Source organism: Paramisgurnus dabryanus, chromosome 7, assembly GCF_030506205.2.
Source record: "Paramisgurnus dabryanus chromosome 7, PD_genome_1.1, whole genome shotgun sequence".
Classification (NCBI taxonomy): Eukaryota; Metazoa; Chordata; class Actinopteri; order Cypriniformes; family Cobitidae; genus Paramisgurnus; species Paramisgurnus dabryanus.
In genome coordinates, this window is record NC_133343.1 from 8,287,915 (window position 1) to 8,302,148 (window position 14,234).

The 14,234-nt window shown below is 35.7% G+C and overlaps 1 protein-coding gene across 1 annotated transcript in view; it reads left to right on the plus strand.

Annotated features, from left to right (window-relative positions):
- Nucleotides 1-14,234, plus strand: part of col5a2b (collagen, type V, alpha 2b) — a 28,707-nt gene that overhangs the window by 1,509 nt on the left and 12,964 nt on the right. The window contains exons 2-23 of the mRNA XM_065240223.2: nucleotides 6,832-7,044; nucleotides 7,196-7,221; nucleotides 9,012-9,044; nucleotides 9,162-9,194; nucleotides 9,326-9,379; nucleotides 9,670-9,759; nucleotides 9,962-10,039; nucleotides 10,173-10,217; nucleotides 10,309-10,362; nucleotides 10,501-10,554; nucleotides 10,698-10,751; nucleotides 11,023-11,076; nucleotides 11,215-11,268; nucleotides 11,377-11,421; nucleotides 11,507-11,560; nucleotides 11,668-11,712; nucleotides 12,776-12,829; nucleotides 13,008-13,106; nucleotides 13,183-13,227; nucleotides 13,339-13,437; nucleotides 13,906-13,959; nucleotides 14,044-14,151. Coding sequence (XP_065096295.1) covers nucleotides 6,832-7,044; nucleotides 7,196-7,221; nucleotides 9,012-9,044; nucleotides 9,162-9,194; nucleotides 9,326-9,379; nucleotides 9,670-9,759; nucleotides 9,962-10,039; nucleotides 10,173-10,217; nucleotides 10,309-10,362; nucleotides 10,501-10,554; nucleotides 10,698-10,751; nucleotides 11,023-11,076; nucleotides 11,215-11,268; nucleotides 11,377-11,421; nucleotides 11,507-11,560; nucleotides 11,668-11,712; nucleotides 12,776-12,829; nucleotides 13,008-13,106; nucleotides 13,183-13,227; nucleotides 13,339-13,437; nucleotides 13,906-13,959; nucleotides 14,044-14,151 — 1,445 coding nt within the window. The remainder of the gene's footprint in view (nucleotides 1-6,831; nucleotides 7,045-7,195; nucleotides 7,222-9,011; nucleotides 9,045-9,161; nucleotides 9,195-9,325; nucleotides 9,380-9,669; nucleotides 9,760-9,961; nucleotides 10,040-10,172; nucleotides 10,218-10,308; nucleotides 10,363-10,500; nucleotides 10,555-10,697; nucleotides 10,752-11,022; nucleotides 11,077-11,214; nucleotides 11,269-11,376; nucleotides 11,422-11,506; nucleotides 11,561-11,667; nucleotides 11,713-12,775; nucleotides 12,830-13,007; nucleotides 13,107-13,182; nucleotides 13,228-13,338; nucleotides 13,438-13,905; nucleotides 13,960-14,043; nucleotides 14,152-14,234) is intronic.

The window sequence follows — 14,234 nt, forward strand, 5'->3', positions numbered from 1 at the left end:
CATATTTTTTTTGGGGGGGGGGCACAAAGGGATACACCTTACACAAGGGGGCCGCAGGCTGAAAAAGGTGGAGAACCACTGTTTTACATTGTAGAATCTAGAATTTGAGAATTTTGCATTGTGTGACCTCATCCCAGTAATTATCTCATATGGCAACACGCCATGACACTTATTAGAATGTGTAATGTTTTATGAGGGGTTCGATGATTTGTCAAAAAGTAAATAGAATCTGCATTTCTGAACATGACTACTTGCAGAGAAACATTGTCTGTACCAATATGACAAATGCAAAGTTCATTCTATACATAGGCTTTCCTCTAATATATGACAAAGAAATAACTCTACATTGCAAAGGATTTTTTTCTTGTTTAAAACTTCAGACAGATGGCGTGCCTGTGTACGCTTTGGCAGAAATAAAATTGCCCGCAGGCTAAAGTTAAGCTAAACCTATAATAGAGGCGGCTGTGGTTTCCTTAAAATACTGTATGTGCTTTTTCACTAAATTGGTACTTACTTGCTTTTCTGAACTGTGCTTTAAAAAGCCAATTGCAGCAGGTGGTTGTACTGCTGGTTGTAGACTTACTGCTCAAATGCCATAGTCAATTTAGAAAAAATTTAAAATTTTAGGTTTTTGTCATGATTGAAAGAGATTGTTTACAACATTAACTGTTGAAAGATCACTTCTGATGAATTACTACTTGAAATTTACAAAGGTACAAAGTGTTGGTGTGTTGATCTGACGGATAAGCCTTTATAAAAAGGATGCCAGAGGGTACCCTGTGCGTTTAGAAGTAATGCCGAAGGGTGCTGAACAAACATCAGTATGTTTTGGGAGTGAGAACATGTCGCAAAAGCTGTCACTGGGACTGTACCCGGTACAAATAGTTACATGTGAGGTACCAATATGGACCTTTATTATTATATTACCTTTATTAATCCATATTACCTCTACTAACATACACTCTTTTAGTACAAATGTGTAAATGTGTTTTTGAAAAGGTACCGCCTATCAGTGACAGCTTGTTTACTCTCCTTGTTTCTTTTTTTTGAGAGTTTACATAACGAGTCTCATAATTCACAATCCACTTAGGCCATGCTATGAGCTGGATTTTCAATGTCCATTTACAGATAATATTTGTAGGGATGCACCGATATACATAATATTATTTGTGTGACTGCATTGGTTTAAGATACTAATAATGCTCTGGGTCCACTAGACCCACAAACATTGTATAAGTAACAGAAATATGAACACCACACAAGGGTTAAACAGAGTATAAATATTGCCACTTCAAAAAAAGTTGGACTTCTTTTCCCCCACTACAGTGCAGTTTGTTTCTTTTATTGTCCAGGACATTTGAGACAACTCAACAAAGGTTTTCAGTCGGTGCTTAAGTATAGTGCACACCAATCATTTTAATTGAACAACAGACATGCAACTCATTTCCTTTATGTGGTTAATTAATAAACAATCGGTCATGTTCAAAAATCGGCCGATAAATATCGGCGGCCGATACATCGGTGTATCACTAAATATTTGTGTCCATTTACAATCTTTGTTTAGCAATCAGTTAGTTATACGGAGCCCCTAAGGGGACATGGAGCAAAATTTAAATAAAGTTTAGTTTCACGTGCGCACGTGAAACTATCGATTTCACGCGCGCACGCCATAGTTTCACGTGCGCACATGAAACTAAACTTTAGATTTTTTTTACTCCAATGTCACCTTAGGGGCTCAGTAGTTATCCATCAATTGTTAGTGATACACCTCTACCTATCTTATTTTGCTATATGTACTTTTGGACCTTAAAGTTATAAAAAATCACATTTTTTTATTAATAATACCATTTTTTACATTACATTTTTGCATTTGGCAAATGCATTAATTTAAAGAGTCTTATAGTGCATTATATAATTATATATACAGTTATTTGTTTAATAGTGTTTTCTGGGATCAAAACCTAGAAAAAAGGGCCACATGCATGGAACACATTTTACTTTATTTTCATTTTTTGTCACTCTGAGACAAATTGAAACATTTTAAAATATGTTTTAAACATGTATATTTTTAGTCAAAACTTATAAGTATAGAGGAATTTCACCTAGACATCCTAAGCGCTTGGAATGTCTTCTTGACATTATTTTAGGCTTTTTCAAATAATTACAGCCACTTTGATTTAAGATGGGTTAAAAATGTCTCCAAAAATAGTTACCTTGTATAAAGCGGTCTCTCATATCTCTATATAACACAACATTAAAGGTCTTTTACAGAGTCATGCACATTATCACTTGATGTTATAATAGCAGCATCCAGACACCTAGTCTTTGATGCGAAAGGCTTTGAGCATAAAAACCAACATTTATTCTGTCTGTCAAGCTACAGCATCTAATCAAGTATTATCACTGCCTGAACGAGACATGAAGGAAAGCAGAATGTTGATCTGGGTGTGTTTGTCATAAAAATGTGAGCTATAGACTCACTGCTTATCTCACAGTATGTCGCTTAAGTCACAGGGTCAGCCTTTTATGACATTTCCTCCTACTGTTGAAACTATACCTTGAAACAGTTTTTTTTTACTGTCAACAGTGAAGGGAAACGGAGGCTAGATGTAACACAGGGCTGTATGAATGATAATATTTGTGAGGCCATGAGCAAAATTCATCATTTTTAAAAGTGTCATTTGTTATACAGTAGCATGTCCAAAATCCACCTATTGGGTAGCAAAAAGTGCTTTGTTCATGTGTACCTTTAAATGCAAATAAGCCACAGCTCCTTACTCCCTTAGCAACATAGACAGTGAGCGCTTTTGGTTAAAAATAGATGTGATTCTTTTGAATACAGTCTGAGACAGTAGAATCTTAAGCCACATTAGCGCAACCGCGTGCTAACAAACACATTAGCCCTTTTCACAGAGATTACGGAATATTCAGGTAAAATGTGTCTGGGATTTGTCCGGGATTGTTTGATTTTTGGTGATTTGATGATTCACACACATACCATAAAGATCCTATAAAGACACGGGATGCCTTTTTTTCACAGCGTCTGAAGTTTGCTTATTATCTGTGATTTCTCTCGAGAGAAACCACACGCGTCCATTTCAGTTTATGACAAGATCATAAGTAGCATGTAATGCGCCGAACTTCAGCGCAGATAACAAGCTACCTTATCTCTCCTTCAGTCCTATTTGCCGACATTTCTATAGTTGTAAATGTTAATCTGCGTTTAAATCCCTGTGTCAAAGAGCTGAACCCTAACTTCTGGTTGCGATGACACGCTCGTCCTCACTAAGGCACGTGCCCCCTCACTGCATCGTTTTTGCATCTTGTTCACACATAATGCTTTCCGTGTATGTTACGGCAATGTTACTAGGTCCCCTTTACGGGAACGATCCCAGAACATTTACGGGACGCGTTTGTGTTCACACAGAAGCCTCTATGCCAATTTTACAGAAATTTTCTGGGACCAAAGTGCTGTGTAAATAGGGTTATATAGAAAAGCTTTTGGGTAAGATTAACCAGTCAGTCAGTGGCCGTGGGCGGAGCTTTGTTTGCGTGACGTCACATTAAAAAGAGAATTTCATTGTAGGGTTGTTGTGTTCACACAATGCCAACACACATTTATGTTCAAACACTTTGTAAAAGTAGATTTCGCATAATATGTGTCCTTTAACTCTTTCCCTGCCATTGACGAATCATCTCGTCAATTCAGAGAAGTTTTCCGGCAATACGTATTTCCGCTAGAGCTGAAGATCTTTGGCCGAACCCGACGGGACCGTCGGGACCCGAAGGGTTCGGGCTTCATTTCTAACATTTTACACGGGCTTGTGCCGGGCTCGGGCTTGCGCTCCGCCTTTGCGCAGTAAATGAGCAGTCAAGTTCAAGTGCTTCTGGATGCACTATCAGTAAGCGCAGGACCACGCTGAAGCCATTTACAGTGGAATTAATGATTTTCCTCAACAAAAACATGTAGCCTAATCTTGGTGAGTAAAGGTTTTTCAATGTATAACTAAATATGACTTAGTCTTACATAATTTAGACAAAGGATATAGACTAATGTTGGCATTAATGTAAAGAAAGTGCCGAAGCAAATCCCGCAGAACCTTTATCTTAAATTCGTTATTCCCAAATACCCATCTTATTCAGAATGTATTATCTTTATTTAATTCGTTAAGAAATAATTGTTTTTATCGGCATGTTGGGCTATTTATAGTGTATTGCATAGGCCTATTTAGAACGAGATGTTACGATGTTACAGATTACTTATTTTTTTTCTTTGTTTCAACTTCCAACTGACGTGTAGCCTAGTTAGTCATTAATAAATAATGTTAAAACTTCTGTAAATTACTCATTCTTGACAAAAGCTGTGTGGGTGCGCACATTTAAATAATGTTGGGCTGTAAACGGATTCGGGCTTTTAAAAAGCTATCAATCTAAATGTACTTTCGGTTCGGGATGCATTCTGTCGCGCTCCGGTCATTTCGGGCCTAACTTTTAAGGCTGATTACAGCTCTAATTTCCGCTATTATCTACCAGGTGGCGCTCTTAACTTATAAAACCCAGAAGCAACCAGTAAGGCCAAACTGTTCAAACTCATTGTAAGTTTTGCTCTGAATCTGATCTCTATGAGCAGGCCTTTACAAAAGTGCAATTATCTCAACTTTTTGCTCAAAATTTGGTATTTTTGAAGAAACCTACCTTTTTTGAGAGGTTATAAAAAGAGAACAAATGAAGATAGGATAAAACTTTTTCAGTTTTAGTGGGTCTGTTCTTTCATTTGATATGTTGTATGTTTTCATATTTAAAGAAGAACATTTTCTGGACCGCATTAAACATTTCTGAAAATAAAAAAAAATGTTGGCACTGGCTTGCAACTTTTTTAATAAACGCTGGTGGGAAAAGAGTTAATGGGCTCCCCTGATCACCCCAGCAATGTTCCAGGGTTGTCCCCGCCTTTTAAGAACCCTTTTTAATGTTACCTTTTAAATTTTTAGTTGTTATATACATTTGTTTGTATTGCATAATATTAGCCTGATGGGCTGTTTAATTATGAGAACCTTATAAAATGTGACAACATGCCCCAATAACATATTAATGCGTTTATTACCATCATTTTGGACAAAAATGGCCAAAACTTTATGGGCCAATACAGAAATGTACATAAATTAAAATAAATCTGCTGGAGTGAACTTGCGTAGTACCTACTAATACATCGGCAGAGATCTCATGTACAAAGACGTATGTTGCATATCTTTTTTGTTTCACGCATAAATAAGCTGTAACTTTAAAAACAACATTAAAAAACTGTTTGAGACTGAGACCTTCCCATTTTCTTAGATTAGTACTTTTGAAAGAAGCCTTGATGTGGTACAGTACATAAATGTTGGACTGAGGGTGCATCCTTAATGGGCTGAGAGAAAAATGGCTGAAGGTCTCTAGCTGCAGACCTCAATTATAGGGTGTGGCGTATGATGTAATTACCAGTCAATCGAAGGCAAACAGAATGTACCAGGGGCCTTCAGCTTTAAGGTCCTGTCGCTCTATATGGAGCCAGTTCACTTATAAAAATCCATTGTAGAAAAGGTAAAATAAAGTTAAATAGTTAATTATAGTTTAACATACCATATAACTACAGGCTTAGGCTCTGCTTTAGCAATAGCCATGTATGTTTCTATACACCTATTTTTATGCACGTTTTGGAGAGGTCTTCAGGTCTTTTGGATATAGAAGAGCGCGGACAAATTAAGACTGAATTTACATATTTTGTTAGGATGGTTACATTACATAGATATTAAAATAATAATTTTTGTATACACAGTCACATACATTTTGATACTATTTAACATTTTACATTTTCTAAATAGATTTTAATGTTGTAATCTTTATTTTATTTTATTTTAACTTTAATTTTATTATTATCCCATTAATGCATTATTAAAAACATTTTAAAAACAATATTTGGAGGAAACCTGAAAGTATCACACATTCCTTCGAGAAGCGCCTGCTGACAGAGTAACCAATCAGAAAACTCTGAATAACCTTTCATCCAATGGCATGCGTTTGGGGCGGAACAAAACTGGTGAAGTGTGTTAAACGTTAAACGGTCATCATCATCATAATAATTTCTTCCATTTAACTTGAATGCCTGATACATCGCTTCGGAACGTTAATATGACATCTCCTACAAATACTGTAAGATTTCAGGTTTTGTGTTTAATACCAATGTTACACAATGTATGTAGTAAATATTTTAGATGGTTACTGTGGTAAAAGGTTAACGTGATCCTGGTAGTAAACTTATTTTAAAGTAAAACTATTTTAAACTAGATTGTTTACTGGTAACATGTTAAATTTCTCTTACTAGAGACTGACCTCTGCTGGCGAGTTTCTTACATGGCGTTTGAATGAGTATGGTATTTAGCTACTATAGAAAATTGTAGTATACTTTGTAGTGTATTATAGTATTTACTACACGGGTTAATGTATAGTATTGTATACAATAGTGTTTACTATACTTTAACTATAATAAATTGTTAAACTGTATTAAGCTGAAGTATACCTCAGTATTTACTGTGTTAAGGTTCAAAAACACTATAGCGTCTAGTAATTGTATTGTAGTTTACTACAGTAAATACTGAAGTATACTAGTACAAACTTTTTTCGTGTGGGATTTGTTTTGTATAATTTTTGTTTGACCATAAATATTTAAGGAAGCTACACATTTCTACTTTGCAATGTTTTTTTATAGGCAGGGAATATAATCATTATAGAAAGCAACAAAACAAATCATTAACTTACAAGAAATGTGTTTTGTCTTTGCCCATCTCTGAACAGTGGACACGAAAGACTGTAAAGATGGTGATCAGGTTTATTCAGAAAATGAGATCTGGAAGCCAGAGCCATGCAGAATGTGTGTATGTGACAATGGACGAGTGATCTGTGAGGAGATCCGCTGTGAGGACCTGAAAGCATGCGAGGAGTTTGTGATCCCAGAAGGAGAGTGCTGTCCCGTGTGTCAAACATTCGCCAGTGCCCGAGGGGAAACCGGTGAGTAATACAGACACTGACCGCTAGAGGGCAGACGTGAATAAGCCTCAATATTAAAAGATTGTCACGGTCAGGTTTATCATATAAACTGGAATGTAGTAGGAATAAGAAATAATTTCAACTCAATTTTGTGATTCTTTTGTGTTTTCAGAATCATTGCATTACCTTGCATTAAAGGTATGTGAATGCTATTTTAAAACTAAAATAATGTTATGTTATTTATTATGGCATAAAAATTAACATGCATATGCAATGCAGTATATAACAGGGACGTGCACAGACATTTTGAGGGGCAGGGGCTCAAGTGAAATAAAGGGCACCTTTCATAATTATGTATATATTTTTTCTTTTTTTAAAAACAAAAAGTATATATATTAACACAATTCTGACTTCCTTTTTAAAAAAATTATTAAAAAAGTTAATTCATTTTATCTTCCTCAAACTCACGCAATTGTTTAATTTTAAAAAGATGTCTACAAAATAATCAGTTCACACAGGTCTCCTTAGTAGTCTAGGTTTATTGAGCAGCAAAGGAAGCCATTACACAATGTGCATGTTTTGAAAACATTAAATTACACATTAATTACAAATTTGTTAAAATGCTAAAAACAAAGTTGTGACTGCTGAGTTAGCGCTACATGCCAATAAATGCTATATCATATGCTAGCGTTTAGCTGATTAGTTGTTACTCAAAATGTATTTTTGTCTGATAAGGGCTCAAAATATAAGGTCTGTTTACTTATTTGAGCTTCTGGCATGAGCCTCAGAGCAGAGCAATCAGAGCAGAGCTCAACATTATTATTCATATCCCTTTCAAATAGGGCAAAAATAGACCATTTCATTAAAATTACAAATTCTAGGGTTGTAAATAGACATGTAAAAACGTTTCTGGATCATTTTTGCACTTAATAAAGCAACACACCTTCTATGTAATTATCAAAGAATAATTTAACATATTATGACAACACATCCTATGGCACCTTTAATCTTAGGTTTCATATTTATTAGGGTTACACATGTCAGAAACAACAAATATAGATTAGGCCTATTTTATTTGTATTTTATATTTTACTTTTTTGTGATGTCAGTGAAAATTCAGACTGGGCAAGTAAAATACTGAACCATCAGATTTCTTCCCAATCTACTCCAGCACTCCAGTGTAACACATTATACTTATTTAACAGACATTACAAAAACGCAAACAAAAAAGCTTACTACTGCAGTTAGCAATTATTTTATTGTTTGTGCTTTATTATTTTATGAGCAGTCTGTTTAAACTACATACACTACACTGTTACACGTTTGCAACTCTTCAGGTTAATATGGGATTGTCGTGGAAAACAATGTCCCTGAATCGTTGTGTGTAACAACGTGTCCCATATTTTGTGCATAAAACTGTTAATATAAGAATGCTTTCTTCCTCACACACTTACCGGTAGCTGCCTGCATAATCATGGACATCGCGTCTCGTATTCAGGCTGAGCTTTGGCGCTTGAAGCGCGAATGATGCAGCACGAGTGTAGACAAGCCAATCATAAAGCGAAGTACGTTAGAGAGGCAGGACTAAGGAAAGGTAAAGCCAATCATATTAGCGATGTGAATTTTGGAGGCGGGACTCATCTGTTAACCGTTTGTGTGCCACAAATAGCGCTATTTTTCTTTATATAAGAGTTTAAATCTCATTTAAATGATTCCTGAATAAATTCATGTTAAATTAAATAAGCAACAAGTAAAAAACACAAGAAACAGATAGACATCAGTTGTTATATGAATAAAGATCATATTTTTTTTTTTTTTTAAAAAGCACCCCAGAAAAAAAGGGAACTTTCTCTCCAGGAATAAAAAGGGCAGGTGCTCAATCCCCCTTTGATGTCTATGTGTGCACGTGCCTGGTATATAAATTATATATTCATATGGATTGCATTATAACATTTCATTGTTTAGTTTAAGTTTGCTTGTTTTTTCAGGGACAAAAAGGGGAACCTGGTGACATTCCTTACGTGAGTCTATAAAATGAATTATTCCTGATATTAGATATATACCAGTAGTAGTAATTGTGCTATACTTTAACTTATACAGAAAATATTTTAATATTTTATGTGCTGTTTTATATCCAGATTGTGGGACTACCTGGACGTCCTGGACCAACGGTAAAAAAACATTTTTTTTTGTGTCACATGCATATACAAACAGCATGGATGCAGTTGTAATATTTATATTCCTAATAACATTTTAATACAAATGAAAGTGGATCCATTACATTTCACGTCATATCATACAGGGTCCCCCAGGAGCAGATGGCCGAGCAGGATATCAAGGAAGCAAAGGAAGAAAAGTATTTGAAAAAATAACTTTAACCATCAAAATAATAATATATGATAGTAGTTTAAATTTTGTTACATGTGAAAGCTAAATAATAATATATGATAGTAGTTTAAATTTTGTTACATGGCTATCTGACCGTAGCAACAGACCAAAGTTATGTATAAATAGAGGCCGTTTTTATTTATGGAATACAAATTATGTCTCATCATTGCCAATTGGTTTGTTAATCTGAGCTAATGCATCTTATAATTTGGGAATCAAGTAAAATTGAAACAGTGACGCAAGCTTTTTTGTGTGAAGGGTGTTTCAGGTCCACCAGGTTTTGATGGGGAACCAGGTGTCCCAGGCATGCCAGGTGACCCTGGTCCTCTAGGCACTGGACTTCCAGGGGTGAGTAATATTACCTTTATGTAGTATTCTTATTTTAATACACCAATAATGAAATAGTACTTAAAAGGGTAATGTGTGTTCATGGGAAAAAAATAAATAAATACATGCATTCGTGAAAAATTAGATAAAAAAAATATGTTCATCAGTCATGAACCTAGAAATGTTTTTAATTGTTAGATGCAACTACATCAATATTTTACAGAGTCAGTTTGCATCTCAGATGGCATCTGGATTCCAGGATGGAAAACATGGACCGTCGGGGATGCTCAGTGGAGCACCAGTAAGGATCTTTTCATGCCCAGAAATTACTTTATTATGTTTATTTAGCTGCATAGCCGTATTGAATAACAGACATCAACGCCATTGATTAAGAAATATAAGAAATAGATCAACTGTTTTTATTTTGTGATCAGGGTGAAGCAGGATCAAGAGGTCCTCAAGGTCCACCAGGTCCATCTGTAAGTTCACTTTATTATGCCTATACTATTTAATAACAACTGGTACTTTCAAAAACTATTTTAAGTATATATTTAAATCTTCACCACTCAGGGTCCAACAGGAGCACAGGGTGCCCCAGGAGACATGGGTGAACCTGGACCTATGGTAGGACCAAAAATGTAGAAACATATTAAGTGCTTGATAAAAAAATCCATTAAAGATAAATGTACACTTTGGTTGTGAAAGCTAAAAGTATCACTTACAGTGCATTAAAGAGTACTCTTTGTCTTTTCTTCTCTGTAGGGCTCTTATGGTCCGAGGGGACCAGATGGACCTCCAGGGAAATCAGGCCCTGATGTACGTTCACCAAAAATTCACCCAGTGACTCGCATTTCATGATTTACACATTAAACAGTCGTTCATGAGTTATGAAAAAATAAGATCAGATATTTTCCTGAGCTTATGTTAACCCAAGCCTGTTCCTCTTATCTCTGTAACAGGGTGAGCCAGGAGCCCCTGGAAATATGGGAGAAAAAGGATTCCCCGGCTCTCCGGTAAGTCAAAGTTATTTTTACCTGACAAGATTGCAGAACAGCTGATAATAAACAAAAAATGTACTTGCAGGTGCATACATGCATTTGTAGCTCCTAAAAAGTGCTGCAGTTTTCTTTGTTATTTTTACATTGCATTATTAATCAGGTATTATCTGATTCTTTCGTAGGCAAAAAAACTGACAAATTGTTAAAGATATCAACCATTTTTTCTGCACATTCAATGTATATAAGATGTATATGTATTTATCCGCATCCTTTTTTTTGTTTCTAGGGTTCCAGAGGGTTTCCAGGGTTACCAGGTCAGCCTGGAATGAAAGGAGAAAAGGTAAGTTAGATGAAGTCATCTGATAACTGATGCTAAAAAATTATACACACACCTACATTCATTTGTTTACCACTGCTTATCTTTGAAATGTATACAAACTGTAAAAAAAACTCTTAATGAATCCCATATCTATTGTAGGGTCATTCAGGTGTGCTGGGTGCGAAAGGAGAGATGGGTGCTGTGGGATTAAAGGTCAGAGGTCACATTTCAGGCCAACAAAATCACATGATAGTTCTTGCAAATATATAACCATATCTGTGGTTAGATTCTTTTGGTAAATGTTATTTTTTGTTTTCAAAGGGAGGATCAGGATCTCCTGGTATCATGGGGCCAATGGGTCCACCGGTATGGTGCATTTTCTGGTTTTAAATATTGACGTTTCATTCTGATTGCGATACTTTTTACTAATAATATTTTTTTGGGGTGGTAGGGTCCTATCGGCATGCCTGGAGAGAGAGGACGCATTGGTTCAGGAGGACCTGTGGTAAGATTACAGACCTCTGTGTTTTTTGTTTAAATTTTACTTGTTTAAAAGGATTTTTTTTTCAAAAAAATAAATTTTGATTAGTAGTATTTGTTTTTTGCTTGTAGGGAAAACGTGGTATTCCAGGAAATGTGGGAAAACCAGGTCCATTGGTAAGTAAATAAAACTACTTCCAGCATCACATTCCATGACAATGAAACATGTGGTCCCTATATTCCCAGAAAGGCTTTTGGAGAAGGAATAAATGGATTTTCTTCACAAATTAATTACTGCTTAATAAGACTGTCATTGTTAATTTTCATTAAAGTGATGTTATCCTGAAATCTGTTTAAGTAAAAATAGTTATAATAATAATGTTATCCGTAAAATTCATTTTTTGTTTCTAAACTATCACAGGGTCAAGGGAAGTAAATAGTCTAATTTTTTAACACACATTTTTGTGGAGTTGTTTTGCTCCAGCTCAGTTCTTCAACCCTGTAACCCAAGTTGAACAAAAAAAAACTAAGCAGACAAACCAGTTTACAAAAACCAAAACTACAAACCAGCATTAGGTCCCAAACTAGCTAGCCCTTACTAGGTGTAAGCTTCTGTGCAACCCTGTTACTTGTAACTTTTTTTGACCCATTCTGGCATAGTTTTTTGTTTAGTATTATTTTTTAGTAAGGCCTTTATACATTTTTTCCAATTTAATCTTAAAATTATACAAGGTTATTTTATTTCTAAACTGTATTTCATAACACTTACAACTCCAAACCCTAGAAAATTGAAATAAAATTGAATTTGATTCACAAAATGACACTTTTATCAAGCGTGTGTTGACGAGAAATAGTTTTAGCCCCTATTTTGTATTCTGCTTGTGTGAAAGTATTCCCAGCAAGCAATCTTGGCTCAATCAAGGCAAAATTTGGGCTGTTGACTTTCCTTACATGATGAAACATCATTCATCTTGCAAAGTATCAAAAAAAAAACCAACAAAACAAACAAATGCAACCAAATTTAAGGTTATTTAGTGTAGAAGTGGGTTATGCATAGCCGGACTATATTGGGTCTATAGTTAGCCGTCATTTAACTGTCTCGGTTATTGCTTGCTGGGTTGCTTCTTAGAAAAAATTATAATAGATTGATGTTAGCCATTAAGGTCAAAGATGTGGAGCACTTTTGTATTAGTAGTAAACACTGATGTATTATCTAATAGGAAACTTATATTCTTCACAGGGACCAATGGGAATTCATGGAGCCCCCGGATTTCCTGGTGGCCCAGGCATGAAGGTAAGCCTGCTTCATAGTGACTGTATACACTCTACGTTGGGTCATTTTTAATGCTGGGTTAAAAATAGCCCAGAGTGTACAAACAGTAATTTGTGTCATCGGATATATTATAGAATAGGTCGTTAATGGCAACCAGGAATTAGGGATGAAATTTACTATTTTTATCAACATTGTGTAGGGCCAAGCAGGAGCCACGGGCCCCCGAGGTACCAGTGGTCCCCAAGGCCCTAGAGGAGAATCAGGCCGACAGGGCTCTCAAGGAGCACAGGGCAACCAGGTACAGGCTTATAAAGTTTGTGCTTTGATCTTTACAATATTATTGTTTATTTTTTTAATGTTGATGTCATTTTCAGGGACCACCAGGAACAGATGGTGCTCCCGGATCCAAAGGACCATCTGTACGTTTTTAATACCCTTATCCAAGATTGTATTTTTCTGATGTGAAAAGCCAGGTATTGTTTATTTGGGTATTAGTTATGGGTAATATTATCATTTGTAATTTTTTATAGGGCATTCCAGGTGTCCAGGGACCTGTTGGACAGATTGGACAGCCTGGTCCGCCTGGACCTCAAGGATCAACTGGACTTCCAGGGCCTAAAGGCCAATTGGTACTGAAATGTTAAAGTGACGAATTCTATATTATTTAAAAACAGATAAAATCCTGGATGCTGATTTGTCAATATTTGGCTACTGCCAACGTTACAATCTGTGATTTATATATTGCATTTTATCATCATACAGAAATGTAAAACTTTAAAGGTGCATTGTGTAACTTTTAGAAGGATCTCTTGACAGAAATGCAATATTATATACATAACCATATTATCAGTGGTGTATAAAGACGTTACATAATGAACTGTATTGTTTTTATTACCTTAGAATGAGTCGTTTTTATCTACATATGCCTTACATGGAAGTCGCTAAAAATCTACACAGTGGACCTTTAAAATTGCAATGACATAATTAAAGTAATTGGTTTGATTGCTAGAGAATCCTTACAGTGATAAAATGTAAATCAGGAATGATGTCTGCCAGATGTGTCAATGTAAATACTGTAATTTATTTGTACCTCACAGGGAGATTTGGGGTCCCCTGGATTTAAAGGAGAATCTGGAATTAAAGGAGAGCCTGTAAGTTACCAGAAAATATTTTATTTTTGTTAGCAGTTAAAACATATGAGCCAGATATTGTGGTATATCTGTTGTTATTATTAGGGCCCACCTGGAGCTCAGGGAGAAATGGGGCCGATGGGAGAGGAAGGAAAGCGAGGTCCAAGAGGAGACGCAGGGGCACTTGGATCCCAGGGCCCACCTGGAGAACGCGTGAGTGCCATTTCATTATTGAGGCCTTGTTTTTAGATGTGTGTTTTGTGTCTGCTTTACTTTTTTTATTCTTTACACTTTCA